Source organism: Chaetodon trifascialis, chromosome 19 (assembly GCF_039877785.1).
Source record: "Chaetodon trifascialis isolate fChaTrf1 chromosome 19, fChaTrf1.hap1, whole genome shotgun sequence".
In the NCBI taxonomy this organism is placed as follows: Eukaryota; Metazoa; Chordata; class Actinopteri; order Chaetodontiformes; family Chaetodontidae; genus Chaetodon; species Chaetodon trifascialis.
The window spans coordinates 18,063,691-18,078,294 of NC_092074.1; the positions used below are offsets into that span (position 1 = coordinate 18,063,691).

The window sequence follows — 14,604 nt, forward strand, 5'->3', positions numbered from 1 at the left end:
GTTATAAGACTGGGAACTAAATACAATACATACATAAATAATACGTGGATAAATCTATTATCCACGTATAGTACATATAGTATATATAGTACACGTGACTGATCCTAAAGCATGACTTTTGTAGTTTTGTGCACTTGCTCGTATGCACCTGCAGGTGGCAGTATGACGCAGGCTGTCGTCTGAACTACAGCCGTTAACAAGCAGAAGTAGAAGACTAGCCAGTGTAGCACTAGCTAGCTAGCACGTTTAGTTACTGGAGTGACGCTGTGCTAGCTAATTGCTAACAATCTGGATTTAAGAAAACTAAACGGAAAAGAAAACATTATTTTTGGGATGTCAATTAACCGTGAGTCGTAACGCTATATGGTTCGTGTAAATGTCTGCCGGCCCGTCAGAATGTTGGTCGGGCTTGTAGTTGTTGGATGAATCTCCTGAATTAGCTAGTAACGTTAGCTAAAGGGCCCTGAGTCCGCGGTGCTTGGGTGAGCAACAACCAGGAATCACCGTGGTCTAAGAGAGGGACCATCAAGCCACTGGCTAGCTAGTAATATTCACTTCACCAAACCTCTCCTGAACATGTCACACACCGGACCCCCTCCTCGATGGCGATCTTGTCCCCGAAGAGGACAGCCTGTGGCAGGTGAGAGAAAAGATAACCAAGCGTTAACGTTGGATTAACCACCTTAATTTACGTTGCGTTGGTGCCATTGCCAACGTTACTATCGTTTGCTATTAACTCCATAATTGTAGTGCAATTTGTGTTCATCCCATATGATGATAGAACATGACAGGGTGTCTGCTCTGAAATGTTATGATCCGCTTTTTGATATTCTAAACGTCCTGAAACAGCAAGCAGCACTTAGCGATTTTTTGCCTTTTTTTCCAAATACACAAAAATTGCAAAGCTAGCATCACAACAAAGCAACGTGAGCTAACAGTGTAGTCCAAACTAACATAATTTTATTTAAACTGGAACTGGAATGCTGACCTCACTGGATAACAGTATGTAATGTAGAAGCTCAGACATTCATTAAGGAGTATGCACGTTTGCCACTTGTAGGCCAACTTAAATTTGTCATTTTTTTTTAATGGAGTTTGGTGTGACACTATTCGGGCGCGCGTTGTTTAGCTAACTTGGCAACTGTGGCTAACGGGGTGTCAAAGCCCAGCTCCTCGCACACATTCCCGCTTTTTGCTGGATAACTATTGCAATTTAATACTGAACGAAAGCTGAATTTTGGGGCTGTGTTTCCTTTATGTATTTCCCGTAAGAGAAAGTGCTATCGAGCTAGCATCGCTGTCGAAGCATCACGTGTCAAAACAAACCGGGGCAGTAGCATGGCTGTGCATGGTGCTGAGTAGTGGTCGTTATCCGGTAACGCCGTGTGAATGGAACATGTTTACTTGGATCTCGCTTTGCCACACATATCTCCACTCCACATCAGCTTTACACCAGTGCAGTAGCCTAGACAGATGCTCAGTGTCTGTCGGTGGCACGTTTAAATCCAGACGTATTATTTAAGTTGTAGTACACAGGACTGGGTCCAGACTTTAATTGTATATTAACCTACTTAGATACCACAAGTACCATTTATGTGCTGTTTCACACTCAGTTTAAAACCTGTACTCACTTCCTCCTCGATTTGTACTTATTCCGCAAACGCCTTGTTGTTGTTGTTTTTTTAATTTGTGAAACTAACAGATTTGTCAAGTGTTTCCTCCAAATTTTTGATGGCATCTGATTTAGTTTAATCAAGTGTGGTAATGGTGACAGTTGTTGACAAAATTTTACAGGGAATGAGGTTGGGTTATACTGAGGAACACTAATTCATTACTTTTGTTTTCCCTCATAGGTAAATTCCTGCCGATGAAAACAATGTTGGGTCCCAGATATGATGACCAAGTTGCAGCAGAGTACAGGTTTCATCCAAGCATGCTGTCCAACTTTTTAAAAAGTCTGCAAGTAAGTAACTCTGAGAAGACTAAACTGCTGTTTTAGTATTTTGAACTTGATAAAACCCACATCACCCCATGTCATTGTTCTTTCTTTTTTGTCTTCTCTCAGGTGAAAATGGGTTTGCTTGTGGATTTGACGAACACTACTCGCTTTTATGACTGCAACGATATCGAAAAAGATGGCATAAAATACGTGAAGCTTCATTGTAAAGGGTACGAGTTTGTCATGAGTTAAGCTAATTGTATGTTGTAGTGCATTCGGCGGTCATGTAATAAGGCAGATGTCATGCTGTGTGTTTCAGCCATGGGGAATGCCCTTCAAAAGACACAACTGCAATGTTCATCAGGCTGTGTGAACACTTCATGGAGAAGAATCCCACAGAATTGATAGGTAAGGACACCATAGCTCAACAGTGCAATCACATGAATTAGTGATGATCATTTGTATTTTTGTCATTTTAGCTCCCATCTTTGTCTGCATTTACATAACAACATCTCTTTTAAAAGATTTAATACTCAGACATGGAACAGTAGGATCAAAACTACTGGCACCACATGTCCTGTGTGTTGTGTTGTTGGATGTAAAGCACAGGAAGGAAACAGAACCTGTCAATGCATTATTTTATCTTAGTGCTATATTTGCACCTCTTTTAGTGCTTTGACTGCAGTTTTTCTTTTTTACTTTTGGTAACTTTGAATATTTGGAAAAGATGAACTGATCAGTTTCTCAAGCGAGATGTCAGAAACGAAAGCAGAACTTTTCTTATTCCCTTGAAACATTTTAGAGCTCCTTCAATCTTTAATTAACTGTAGATTTAGTAGTTAAGATGTGTTGTTCAGTGAAAGAAAAGAATTGTGTGCAGTTTAATGGAACGAGGGAAGCCCCTCTACCCATCTCTTCTGTCTGAAATCCTCCAACTGAAATCCATGAAGTACTGTGTATCACCTCAGCTCACAGTAGAATATGAAGATAAATGAAAGTAGAACTTCAGGGAGTGTAAAAGCAGCTGGCGCTATGAATGAGTCTGCTTTATATATAATTTACTCCGACTGATGGAGCAGCTTTGCCTCACTCATGCCTCATAACTCATTTAGATTTTGTCTTGATGGTATGCCGCCCCACAGTTTTACTCCTTAGAGACTCAAACTTCCATTCATCCCACTCAGTATGAATCTTAATGCCCGAGTAACACCTCCAAAACCTTGAATCTCAAGCACAAGCACCAAGAGCACCTCTGCTTTGCCTCTGAAAACATTACATTGGCTCTCTTTTTTGTAGTAAAGACTAATGTTAAACTGTCCTGTGAGAAGACATTCCTGTAAATAGCTTAAACTGTACTTGTATATTTACTTGCATACATATTATTTTATAATATTGGGTCCACATAATAGTTTAGTTTAATTTCTGACAGCTAAATTTCTTTTTCTTTTTCTGTTTCTGACACAGAACAGTAACAGCAGAAGAGTCATGATCATGATTGATCATGATTTTAGTAAAATCTTTTTCCTGCCTGCAACACATTTATTAACACTGATGTAATTCATATACATTTTTTTTGAGGGTTAAAGCTCATTTTTGAACATGGGAAACTATGGAAAAAGTTGGTAATATGACCATGAATTTTCATTATTTTATTAGATTATTGAAATGTTGGGCCATAAAGAGCATGACTATATTGTCCTTAGTAGCACTGCCTAATGTGTCCAGCAGAGGGCAGCCTTACTCTAAAAAAATATGCAGATGGCCATGAGGTTACATGTTTTATTTAAAAGTGTTCACTCAATTTTTCCCTCCAGTAAGCATGTTTTTACTCATATAGTTAGACTCTCAAACATCTGACGGTTTGCCAGCACAACCAGTCGTCTGCTGATGGTCACAGAGTAGCTGTATGTGGCAGCTGGAGCTTTGCTCATGTGTCACTGGAAAAGATTGGACATGCACTACCTGATGTGCATGGCTCTCAGTTCAGCATCCTTAAAAAACCAAAACAGTGTTGTGCAAGTCATTATGTTGGATTTCTATGTGTGGGAGTTGCACATGAGAAACAACACTCCTCTCCCACTGAACACTGTGTAGGTGAAAGGACACCAGTAGACACCAAACCTGAACTCTGGCAAAGCAAAGTTGCTTTAAAAGGTTTGGAGTTGTGTAGCCTTCTGTATGTGGGCAGTTTTTTAGCACTGTTGTTTCAATTATGTTGTATATTTAACTTACTGGAAAGACTGCCGTTAGGGATGCACTTGACATCACTCGGCTTACCGTCAATGGTCAGCATGTGCTTAACAATGTTTTTGCTTTATTTTCCATTTCATTCAAGTGAAGTTAATAGATTATGCTGTGCTGATAGCTCAATGTTGACCGTCTTCATGCATGTGTAAATAGTTGCCAGCACAGCTGAGCAGCACGTCCAGATTTCACACATCAGCGAATATCAGCTTATTGCAGATATATTGGTCGAGGCTGGCCATATCGTATCGTTCACGATAATATCTGCGTAGCTTTTACTGTGATTTAAAAAAAATCATATCGTGACAAAGCCAATATTCCGACTCCTTGATGTAATGACTTCATACCTTTTGGCACAGCAACAACAAGCATGCCTGAAAGTAACAGTGCTACCAGCTCCATAGTGGAGGAGTTGGTTCCAAAAAGGGGGCGTTTTCAGTAGCGTGGACGGGGATTGGTTACTGATTGTCAGATGCACAACAAACCATGGTCATATGTAAGAAGTGCAAGAAGACTTAAACAACAATACAGCAAACTTATTTCAACACCTCAAGCAGAATCACCTGGTTGAGTACAGGGAAGTATTTTTCAATATTTTGTCATATCGTCAGAAATATCATTATCATAGAAATATCTTGAAATATCGTGATATTGTTTTAGGGCTGTATCACCCACCCCTATGAATTGCATCGGTGTGTCACTAAGTCAGATGAAGTTGTTAGTTAGAAATGCCAAGCGAGGTTTGAGACAGTTTAGAAAGTGTATATATATAATATAAATTTTTTTATAAACTCAAAAGTTGATATCTGTATCAGAAATCCAGTACGGCTGTAATTGAAATTGGTATTCTTTAGATAATTGTGCTTGTATTAAATATGCGTTATGTATACAAATGAGGTACGAGGTGTCTCGAGATCTCGGTTCCTAAGTAATTCAAGTTCTGCCTAATCCAGGGGCTGAGGGGCGGTCTGGTGGAACAGCATCTTCTTCTCTCATTTGTCCTGTTTTGAAGCAGCTTGTTTTCATTTTCTTTTCAGTTAAAAAAAAAAAAACAAAGAAAAGAAAAAAGTTTGGAATAATATTCTGCTGTGACATTGTGCTAAAAGCAGCGGGGCGGTGGAGGGAGGGGATCTCACGAAGGACGCGTGAATTTTGAAGTTGCACTTTCACACTGGTGGCAGCAGGGTGCTCTCTCATACCTCACTCCAGCATCTTTTAATCCCGTCCAGATCTGTTCCTACCTCCGAGCGGCTGCCGGGCTTGTAAATCAAATCGCTCCAGCATCAGAGCAGAATGTGTGAATGTCATCTCAGCGATGTCCTGTCTTTAGCCAGCTGGTGATTAGGCTTTGTTGTCTCTGCGGCACGCATGTCCAAATTAGACAGTTGGGCTGGTAAATGTGATCCCCGTCCGCTGACGTCGGCTCATATCATCTTCATTAGCCTCTGCGTTGCCAGGCAAACTTCCATCGCAGGGGAGATGTGAGAGGATGATGGTTTTATTTTGTGTGGTGTGAACCCTGCTGTGCACCTGTCGGAGGACGCCTGTTTGTGAGAATATCACTTTGTTAGAGAATTATGGGAATGCTTTTCCTTTCGCCGAACATTCTCTTGAAACGGTGAACAAATATGACTTAAAATCTTCAGGGTTTTTTTTTTTTTATGCCCTCAGGGGAGTCGTCCTCCCCAGGAATTCAGTTTGTGCTCCAACAGACAGACGAGTCCAATTCACTTCAAAATAACGAGCATGGTTTTTCTCTGCTTTTTATCCCGTGCCCTTTTCATCCACTCTGAATGTCTCATCGATCTCTGGGTCTCCTCTGTGCGTGCGACGGCTAACTTTTAGTGTGGGTATAAAGGCAGGACCTTCGTGTGAGGAGGGGGGGATCTGCCTGTGATGCCCCTGCTTCCAAACGTGCTTATCTCAAAGAGGACTGATGCTGTTGATGTGAGAGGGGCACACATTGGATAAGATTGTGCTGAACCACAGGGCTGTTGAAGTAATGATGCCTCACTTGCATTAAGCAACATCAAAGTGATAGTGTGAAGGTGTGGCGCATAAAGAGGGGAAAATATAGCGTGATGTTAAGACTTGCTGTATATTTTACCATTACACCTCCAAGTTAAATGCTTATAAATACCTAATATTTAATATAGACCTAAATTGTGCGATTGACCGCTGTACTGCCTCTTGTTTCTCTCCTGAAGGTGTTCACTGCACGCATGGCTTCAACCGGACAGGCTTTCTGATATGTGCGTACCTGGTGGAGAAGATGGACTGGAGGTAAGCCCCCCCTCCCACACACACAGTCACTCTTACTGCTGGAAGTGCAGTTTCACAATCTTCACTACTGTCATGCATGACAACACAAACCATACAGCCCGAGTGACCTGCATCATTACTCTGGTTTCAAGTCTCCCACCCCTGTCAGTCTTTTTTAACTGTTGAGCTTGACTCCCCACGACAGAGGTCTTAAATAATTTACAACAGCTGGCAGGGGGGTGGGCGTTGAGGATGTGCCTTTAGTCAGAGGTGGAGCAGCAGTCTGAGAACGCAGAATCCCTGGAAGCTGTGGACGTGAAGGCAGGATAAAACCCTCCCACCGCCCACTGTTTCCTGTGTAATGAATATCTGAGAGCATGTGCTGCCTTCGCACAGTTCCATGTGTTACAAGTTTACTATCATACCTGCTCTAAACATCAAGTGAGTTATGATTGGGCTGCAGCTAAAGATATTTTTTTTATTATTGAATAATCTGCTGTTTATTTTTGATCTTAAAGCTTGAGCAGGGAAGGTATTTTAGAAGCATTTTTGTAATAGCGATTGAAATTCTCATTTCATTCCAACAGCTAAAATAAATATCTGTGGTTGTTGCAGACCTGTAATAAACCCTTCCCGTCATTTCATTCTGCCCGTATGAAATGCAGCCTGCCAGCCTACCTGCATACCTGCCAACCTGTGTGCACTCTGCCCGTGCACTCATTGCACATGACAGGACTCTTCCACAAGGTTAGGCAGATGTATTGCTGAAGCTGTAGCGAACTAGTCGCACAAGAATGGCTGAGAACATGCAGCCGAAAGTTTTCCAATGCTAACATGCTGGCTGACACCTGTGAGTACTGAGAACAGCCACGTTTGTTGTTTGCATTCATTGCGGTGATGTTTTCTTACATGTGAGTGAGACATGAGGTAGTTGGATATGGTTAGCGATGACGGTGATGTGCGGCGCTCCAGCTTGCACCGCCTGAGCTGACACACTTTGGTTCAGCAGCTAACACAGTAGCACGAAACACACACCCACAGCAGTGAGTAGGAACTGGCAGGCTGGGTAGACGATTCAGAGCAAAAGGTACACTTGGGGCAGCTATTTTGCTTGTGTTTACAGGATTTTAGCATTCAACTGAGTGGTTTGTTTATGCATTTATTGAAATATTTATTCTTCTCGTCACCACTGGATTCGGCCTCCAGCAGCGTGCGTTCGTGTGATGACTTTTGTTGACTTCACCTTTGAAATTGTGATGGCGATTTCACTGTTTTATAGGCCCCCAACCTTTTTTACGCCATGCACATTGTTTGCCACTAAACAACAATTAATCAAGAAAATAACTGATGTCTGAATAGTGTGTAATGAATATTATCCTTAGCTGCAGCCCCAGTTCAGTTGACTATCATGTAAACATGGAAAAAGTCCCACATTTGAGACACAGAAATGATCAAATAATAAATAACTGCTGATGCATTGTTGTTTGATTAAGCAGCAAATCGTTGCAGCTCTAGTTAAGATAAACAGACGGCATGAGAGATAGAGCAAAGGTGGAACATAAAAACCTAAAAACTGTACTTACCAAAAAAAAAATTAAGGCTTTGCCCGTCTGTGTTTGCTGTCTCTTATCAGCGTCGAGGCAGCTGTGGCTGCTTTCGGCAAGGCCCGGGCCCCGGGGATCTACAAGGGAGACTACCTCAAAGAGCTTTTCCGTCGCTATGGCGATGAGGAGGACGCGCCCCCTGCCCCCGCGCTCCCTGACTGGTGCTTCGAAGACGACGACGACGGGGAGGTGGACGATGACGGCAATGCTGTTGGCCAGGAGTCGGGCCCCAGCTCCTCTGGGTCAGCGCCAGGCAAACGAAAGAAGGAGAAGCTGAAACTGGTGAGACTTCCGGGGAGCTGCAGGAAATGGACTGTTAAGTGGAAAATCCGCTGGTCCCTCTCTGCATGACATGGAGCTCACGCAGAGTGATCAAGGGTCTACAGGGAGGCTGCTCCTCTAAGTGATGAGCCTCTTCTGTTATTTACAGTATAATAATCCAGTAAATTTGATGTTTAAATTTGCAGAAATCAGCTGCTGGCAAAGGCGTAATTTTGATTAGATAAAGGCCGCCTCCTCTGTCTTTATGTAAAGCTGTCATCAGTGCAGTTGGGCGAAACTGAAAGCGTTGAGTCATCTCCAGTTGCATCTAATCAGGTTTTCTTCCGTTTACATTGAGCTGATCCTCTCAGGCGGACTAATTCTGAATAGTTTACCATTTAAATCTGTCAGTCGGAGGCAGTGGAAAGACAAAAGCAATGTTTTAACAGCACAAAGTAAATCAAAACAGATTTTGTACAAATTACAATTACATCCAAATATAAACACTGAGTATTTCTTTGCCTTTTATTTGCAAAGAGCTCCCTGAAAACCTGAATCAAAGCAAATCAAATAGTCGAGTTATACAGCAGACAGGTCTTGGGGAAGAAGCGAGAGCAGCAGCAGCTCCTTCAGGCGGCATTACTTCACTTTCATCAAGGAAAACTGTCTCTTGGTTGAGTGGCCTGCTTCAGAGTCCGACCGCGTTCAGTTGCCATGAAGAGAAACGTCCGAAAGTCTGTTCAAAAGTAGGAAAAAGTTGGCACGGCATCAAAGCAAACAATGCCTGTGGAGCCTCACATTTAATGAATTTCTCATTGCTGACGTTTTGGCTGTAGGCCATCCTCAGAGTCCTGAAATCTGCTCAGATGAAACACTTCAGTTTGGATGTGAAATCTAAAAACTGCGTTGGTTCTTCTTAAACATGCTAAGATTAATCGATGATTTGCTTCTGAGGAGTGGCGGTCATGTGGCTACAGTTTGTGATGGGAAAGTTTCCCCCATCTCGCAGGGTTAGAGATATTTGGAGTCTATGGGATCTGATCTGTCTCGGAGGGCTTGTGTGCTGCAATATGTCCGAACCATTTCATCATTTCATCTCTCAGAGCCCAATTTGATGCATTCAAATATGTTTGTTTTTTCACAACAATGGTCCAAAACCCCAAATATGTTCAATTCGCTGCCATATGTGACACAGAAAAGCAACAGTTCACATTTTCACACACAGGAACGGAAGTTTTTGACTTGCATGGTGTCCACGCAGGACGGTGTTCATTCACAGCATTGAGTTGCAGGTCACCTGCATTTTGGCAGCGCTCAGAGCCCCACACAGTCTCTAGCTCTGTGCGTAAAATGAAAAAGAGAGGTTTAAAGTGTCTGGCCCGTGTAGACAGCTGGATCAATTAAAACCAGAGCGCATCTGTTCAGTCAGACTTGCGCAAGACTGAAAACGGCTGAAACACTGTTACTCATGAGGAATTACGCCTTGTGTAAAGCATAGCAGTTCATTGCTTTGAGTATGAGATTATTTATGTGATTTTTGGATACATTTGACATAATATCCATCAATATCCAATGTATTCTTGCCATTTTGCCCAGCCCTATCTTCAACGAGGCTCTCCAGATTCAAAAAACCTGCAGTTGAATTATGTGCAGTTACCCAAATGGCTTTGTTCTCACCTGGCCCGATGAACAAGGTTTAATTTGGTGTTAAAGTGTGCTGATGAGCGGAGTTAAGCGGTCTTATGCACTCGAGTCCCTCTGGGTTTAAAAATAGAGAATGAGATTTATGTGAGCCGTGACGGGGCGTTCTCTTCGCAGTGCGGCCATTCATACACAAAACACATGCACTGGTGGTTCCTAGGCTGACACGTATTATCATACCACATCTGTTTCTGTTCTAATTGGCATGCATTATCATATTATAACGCTTAGCAAGACGCATTTGGGCAGAATGAGGGTAAAAGGGTCATTATGAGAGAGAAATAAGTGAGATTAGGAGCTAAGGTGAATAAGAAGGAATCATATATAGGAATGCAGCAAACGTCATCAGTGTTAGATGAGACCTGCATAAACGGGTGAAGGTCGTGAGGGGGTGAGGAGAGAGGCTTCAGCGTCTAGTTCCCTGAAGCAGAGGAACTGGGTATATGAGGCGGATTCATAAAATGATTGAGATGGGAATGCTTTTAAAAGCGGAGAGGTCAGAAGGACAAACTGGATTTATTAATATTTCTACCTGTGGTCTCTGCACACGGTGATACATAAAGCAAAAAAGCAGCTGTTTGGTAAGAAACAGTGGTATTTAAAATGTTTTTTTTTTTTTTGCATGTGTGGGAGGGTGTCTCTTTAAATTCAATCCAAGTTCAACCTTCTGTTTTCCTTCGTTTTTCCTCCCAGGGTGCAGTTTTTCTCGAAGGCATCACGGTGAAAGGCGTCACGCAGGTCACCACGCAGCCCAAACTAGGAGAGATCCGAAGAAAGTGTCAGGAGATGACTGAGTGGGACAGGTAAGAAGCTCCCTTCACCCTCCTCCATACCCCTCTGGGAAACTGTGTGTGTCTGTTCGCATACTGTACGTGGGTGTACTGTACTGCGCTGGGAGTGACTCATTTGTTGTAAATCACCTTCTTTTTCCTTTTCCTTTTTTTTTGTTTTTAAGATCTTGACACTTTCAGACAGCTGGCAGAGTCAGGAATAGATTTTTCTTTCCTGGAGAGACATGCAGCTGTAGCTCTACTGCTGCTTGTTGTAACACTCCATGCTGCTCTTTCCACTACTAAAGTTGTTGTTTTTTTGTTGTACCTGTTGCTGCTTAAATATCGTTATGTTGACACTATCGACATGGTGGCACGGTGGCACAGCAGGTAATGCGCATGCCTCACAGCAAGAATGTCGCCGGTTCAATCCCGGGTCGGGCAGGGCCTTTCTGTGTGAAGTTTGCATGTTCTTCTCGTGCATGGGTGGGATCTCTCCGGGCACTCCGGCTTCCTCCCACAGACCAAAAACATGCTCATTAGGTTAATTGGTGACTCCTTAGGTGTGAGTGTGAGCGTGAATGTTTGTTTGTCTGTATATGTTGCCCTGCGATCGACTGGCGACCGGTTCAGGGTGAACCCCGCCTCTTGCCCGTTGACAGCTGGGATAGTCTGAAAAGGGATAGTCGGGTATAGACAATGGATGGATGAAATAAAATACATGTTTAACAGTTAAAAAAAAAATCAAGCATTAACATAAATAGTAAGCTGGTACAATTGTCAACAACAGTTTTATGAAGTGTTCATGAACTCATGTAGTAATCTCCTTCACCTCACTTGTGAATGACTGACCCTTCCAGGATGCCCCTTTCATACACAATCATGATACCATCACCTGTTACCAATCAACCTGTTTACCTGTGGAATGTGTTTTTGGAGCATCGATCTTCAGAGGCTCTGGTCATCGATCGTAGGTTAGGCTTGCGCTCTAGAGATTAGTGCTGGAGGTCAGAGTGGTGAGAGTTGAGTGAATCAGTGTCAGTTGAAAAGACAGATGTGTGTGTGTTCATTGTTGTTGCAGGTCTGGTTTCCCTGGCGCTCAGCCTGTGTCCATGGACAGGCAAAACCTTCGTTTCCTGGAACAGAATCCATACAAGGTCAGCTGGAAGGCCGACGGCACACGGTGGGTCCATCGTTCATGGCTCGTCTTTACAATAATTGACTCCTCGTTCACTTACATCAATACCGACGGCACCCTTTTCCCCATTCATTAGGCTCCTTTTGAGACTCGATACCTCTACAGTGAGGCAGTGTCTGTCAGATTTCTGTGTATCTGAGGTGTTAATTAACCTTTCTGGCTTGTTAGCCAAGACTGAGTGCAATACTTAGATGGCTTCTGTGTCTCATTAGGTTTTAATTACTGTACCTTCATATAGCTAATCAGCCAGTCATTTTATAGCAGCGTGGAGATGTGGGGTGTGGAACTGTACAGTGACTTCACTTGAACAGGATGACGGTGTATTACTGTTTCGTACCTGTCACATTTTGGGGTGAGTTTGTTGTTTGCTCTTGTTTTACGGTTCTCTTGCCAAAAGCTGAAAGCTGAGGGTATAAAAAGATATTTTAGTATTCCAGTAGCCTGCTAGGAAGCACTGTGTCTCTCGCTGGTGCAAATGTGCTGGTGAATATTTAATGACTGCAGTCAATTTCAGAATTTTACATATTGGTGCTTTAATTTCCTGTAAGGGCGAGACCAGAGTACAGATTTGGCGCTCGACCAAGATGCTGCAGATGTGTGCCGTCGACCGCCACGTCTGCGAATGCTTGAGCGTGTCGTTAGAAAATTTTACTCTTAAGTCTGTTTAGTGAGAGCTCTGCCTCTGCCGCCTCGAGCTCTTGTCCTTTGCCCTGTTTTCCCTCCAGCCACCTGAACAATCTCTCCTCAGTCATGAGAAACCAAGAGAGGGAGAGACACACACACATCGTATGCTAGGTATGAGTCATCACTCAGCTGCAGCATAGGTGCTATGTTGAGAATATGATATACTTTGAACATTAAAGGAGTTCAACACAAAGCTGAAGTTACTATTGAAAACACAAGAGACGCACCTTATCGGCATAAGGTATAAAATCTTACTTCTGGTGATCCAAACAAGCAAATCCAGGAAATGGAAAGTATGTGCGCGGTGAAGAACACCATCTTGTCTGCTCGACTCCACTAGTGCATCAAAAACACCTGCCAAAACAACAAAGTTCCAGAATTTAACAAAGCAGCTAATTTCAAAACAAGAAGCACATGAAAATAACACTTTCCAATAGTTTTGGTGAATTTGATAATCATTAGTTGTTATGCAGAAGATTCGTACACAGAGGGTCTGTTGATACATACTGACCATCAGCCATCTGGTCAGGTTGTGCCTGAAGGGATAAGGTTGGCGGTATTTCATATTTTTCTTACTGTAATGAATTTATCCTAAAACCAAGTATCAGGGGTGTTGTGTGTTGTACAGATTGGAAAGCCCACTGAGATAAGTTCGTGATTTGGAGCTTTGTAAGAGAAATCGCATAAACTTCAACTATTGCCAGTGCAGCCAGAGCAGTGCCATAGACTTCCAGCCTTTCCAAAAACAGTCAAAAACACATCAGTGAGCCATCATGACAAACATGAGGCATCGTACTTTGAGCCAGTCTGCTGTCCTGCAGCTGAAAACACTCTGCAGAGCACTAAAAATGAATCCGCTGCTGAAAATAGTCCCCAACATGTGCAAACATTGCTTTATTGTCTTTTACAAGAAGAAGAAAGAAGACAGCACAAACAAACAAACAAAAAAACAAGCCCTATTAACAGATATTCAGAACACATGATTTAAGGCAGACTGATCAGATCCAACACCTACAAGTGCAGGAACTGTATTTTTGTTAGCTGTTTTTAAGCTTTACGTAGGATCGAGTGGGCTTGGTGCTGATCGCTGCAGACGGAGTAGCGGAGGCAGAAAGTTTCGAGAGGCGGACTAACACGTTGATGGTTTGGGTTTTTAGTTGAATTTGTTGAGTAATGTAGAAAAACAGACTTAGCGTTTATGTAGTCCTGAGTAGTTTTTCTAAGATAATATTGGTGCTACATCATTTTTAGAGTTCAGGGAAACGACGATGTCTTTGATGTGAGCTCTGGCTCCATCTGTGACACAAACAGGTCCACCCACCAGAGTAATTTAGTCTAGCCAGAACATACTGTGCTTGAGTCTAATTGAAAGAGACTAATTCATTTATCCTAAGTTTAATTTGACCCTTTCTGTGTGTCTGTTTATGTGTGTCTTACAGGAAGCTAAGCGGCTTCTGAAAACATGAAGCTCTACATTTGTTAGTGCTGCCGTAACACATGCAGCCCTTCTTGCAAATTCACTTCCTTGGAAAAACTTGGATGCTTGATGCGCAGTAAAACTTCCCCAACTCATATGAAGAGCAGTAAAGTATAACCGTATTTCTTATTGTGAAGAAATATGTGTCCTCATAAAACATCTGCGAGGTCATGAAGTTTGTTGACACCCAGCGACAGAAACTTTGCAGTTGCTATTCATTTCCTGCCGTGTGTAAACAACCTCAACTTCAGTGTGTTTACATGGTGAAAGGTTTGATTTGAGATGCTAAACTTTGATGATTGTCTTTGTGTTTTGTCAGTATGGTGCCAGTCCCCTGTTGGTGTTTCTGTCTGCCTCAAGCTGACAGCAGCGTTGTTTCATTCTGTAGTTTTTTCTTGGAAAATTGACTCACAAACTCTACAATATGTCTTACAAAGGTTGTAGAACTTTACAGACAGGATGGA

General features: G+C 42.5%; 1 protein-coding gene across 1 annotated transcript in view; it reads left to right on the forward strand.

Moving 5' to 3' along the window:
* The first annotated feature begins 208 nt into the window (after positions 1 to 208).
* rngtt (RNA guanylyltransferase and 5'-phosphatase) overlaps positions 209 to 14,604 on the forward strand; it is an 82,926-nt gene continuing 68,530 nt past the window's right edge. The window contains exons 1-8 of the mRNA XM_070987796.1: positions 209 to 640; positions 1,854 to 1,963; positions 2,066 to 2,169; positions 2,259 to 2,347; positions 6,391 to 6,466; positions 8,079 to 8,331; positions 10,705 to 10,814; positions 11,863 to 11,964. Of these exons, the coding sequence (XP_070843897.1) occupies positions 577 to 640; positions 1,854 to 1,963; positions 2,066 to 2,169; positions 2,259 to 2,347; positions 6,391 to 6,466; positions 8,079 to 8,331; positions 10,705 to 10,814; positions 11,863 to 11,964 (908 nt within the window). The 5' untranslated portion in view covers positions 209 to 576. The remainder of the gene's footprint in view (positions 641 to 1,853; positions 1,964 to 2,065; positions 2,170 to 2,258; positions 2,348 to 6,390; positions 6,467 to 8,078; positions 8,332 to 10,704; positions 10,815 to 11,862; positions 11,965 to 14,604) is intronic.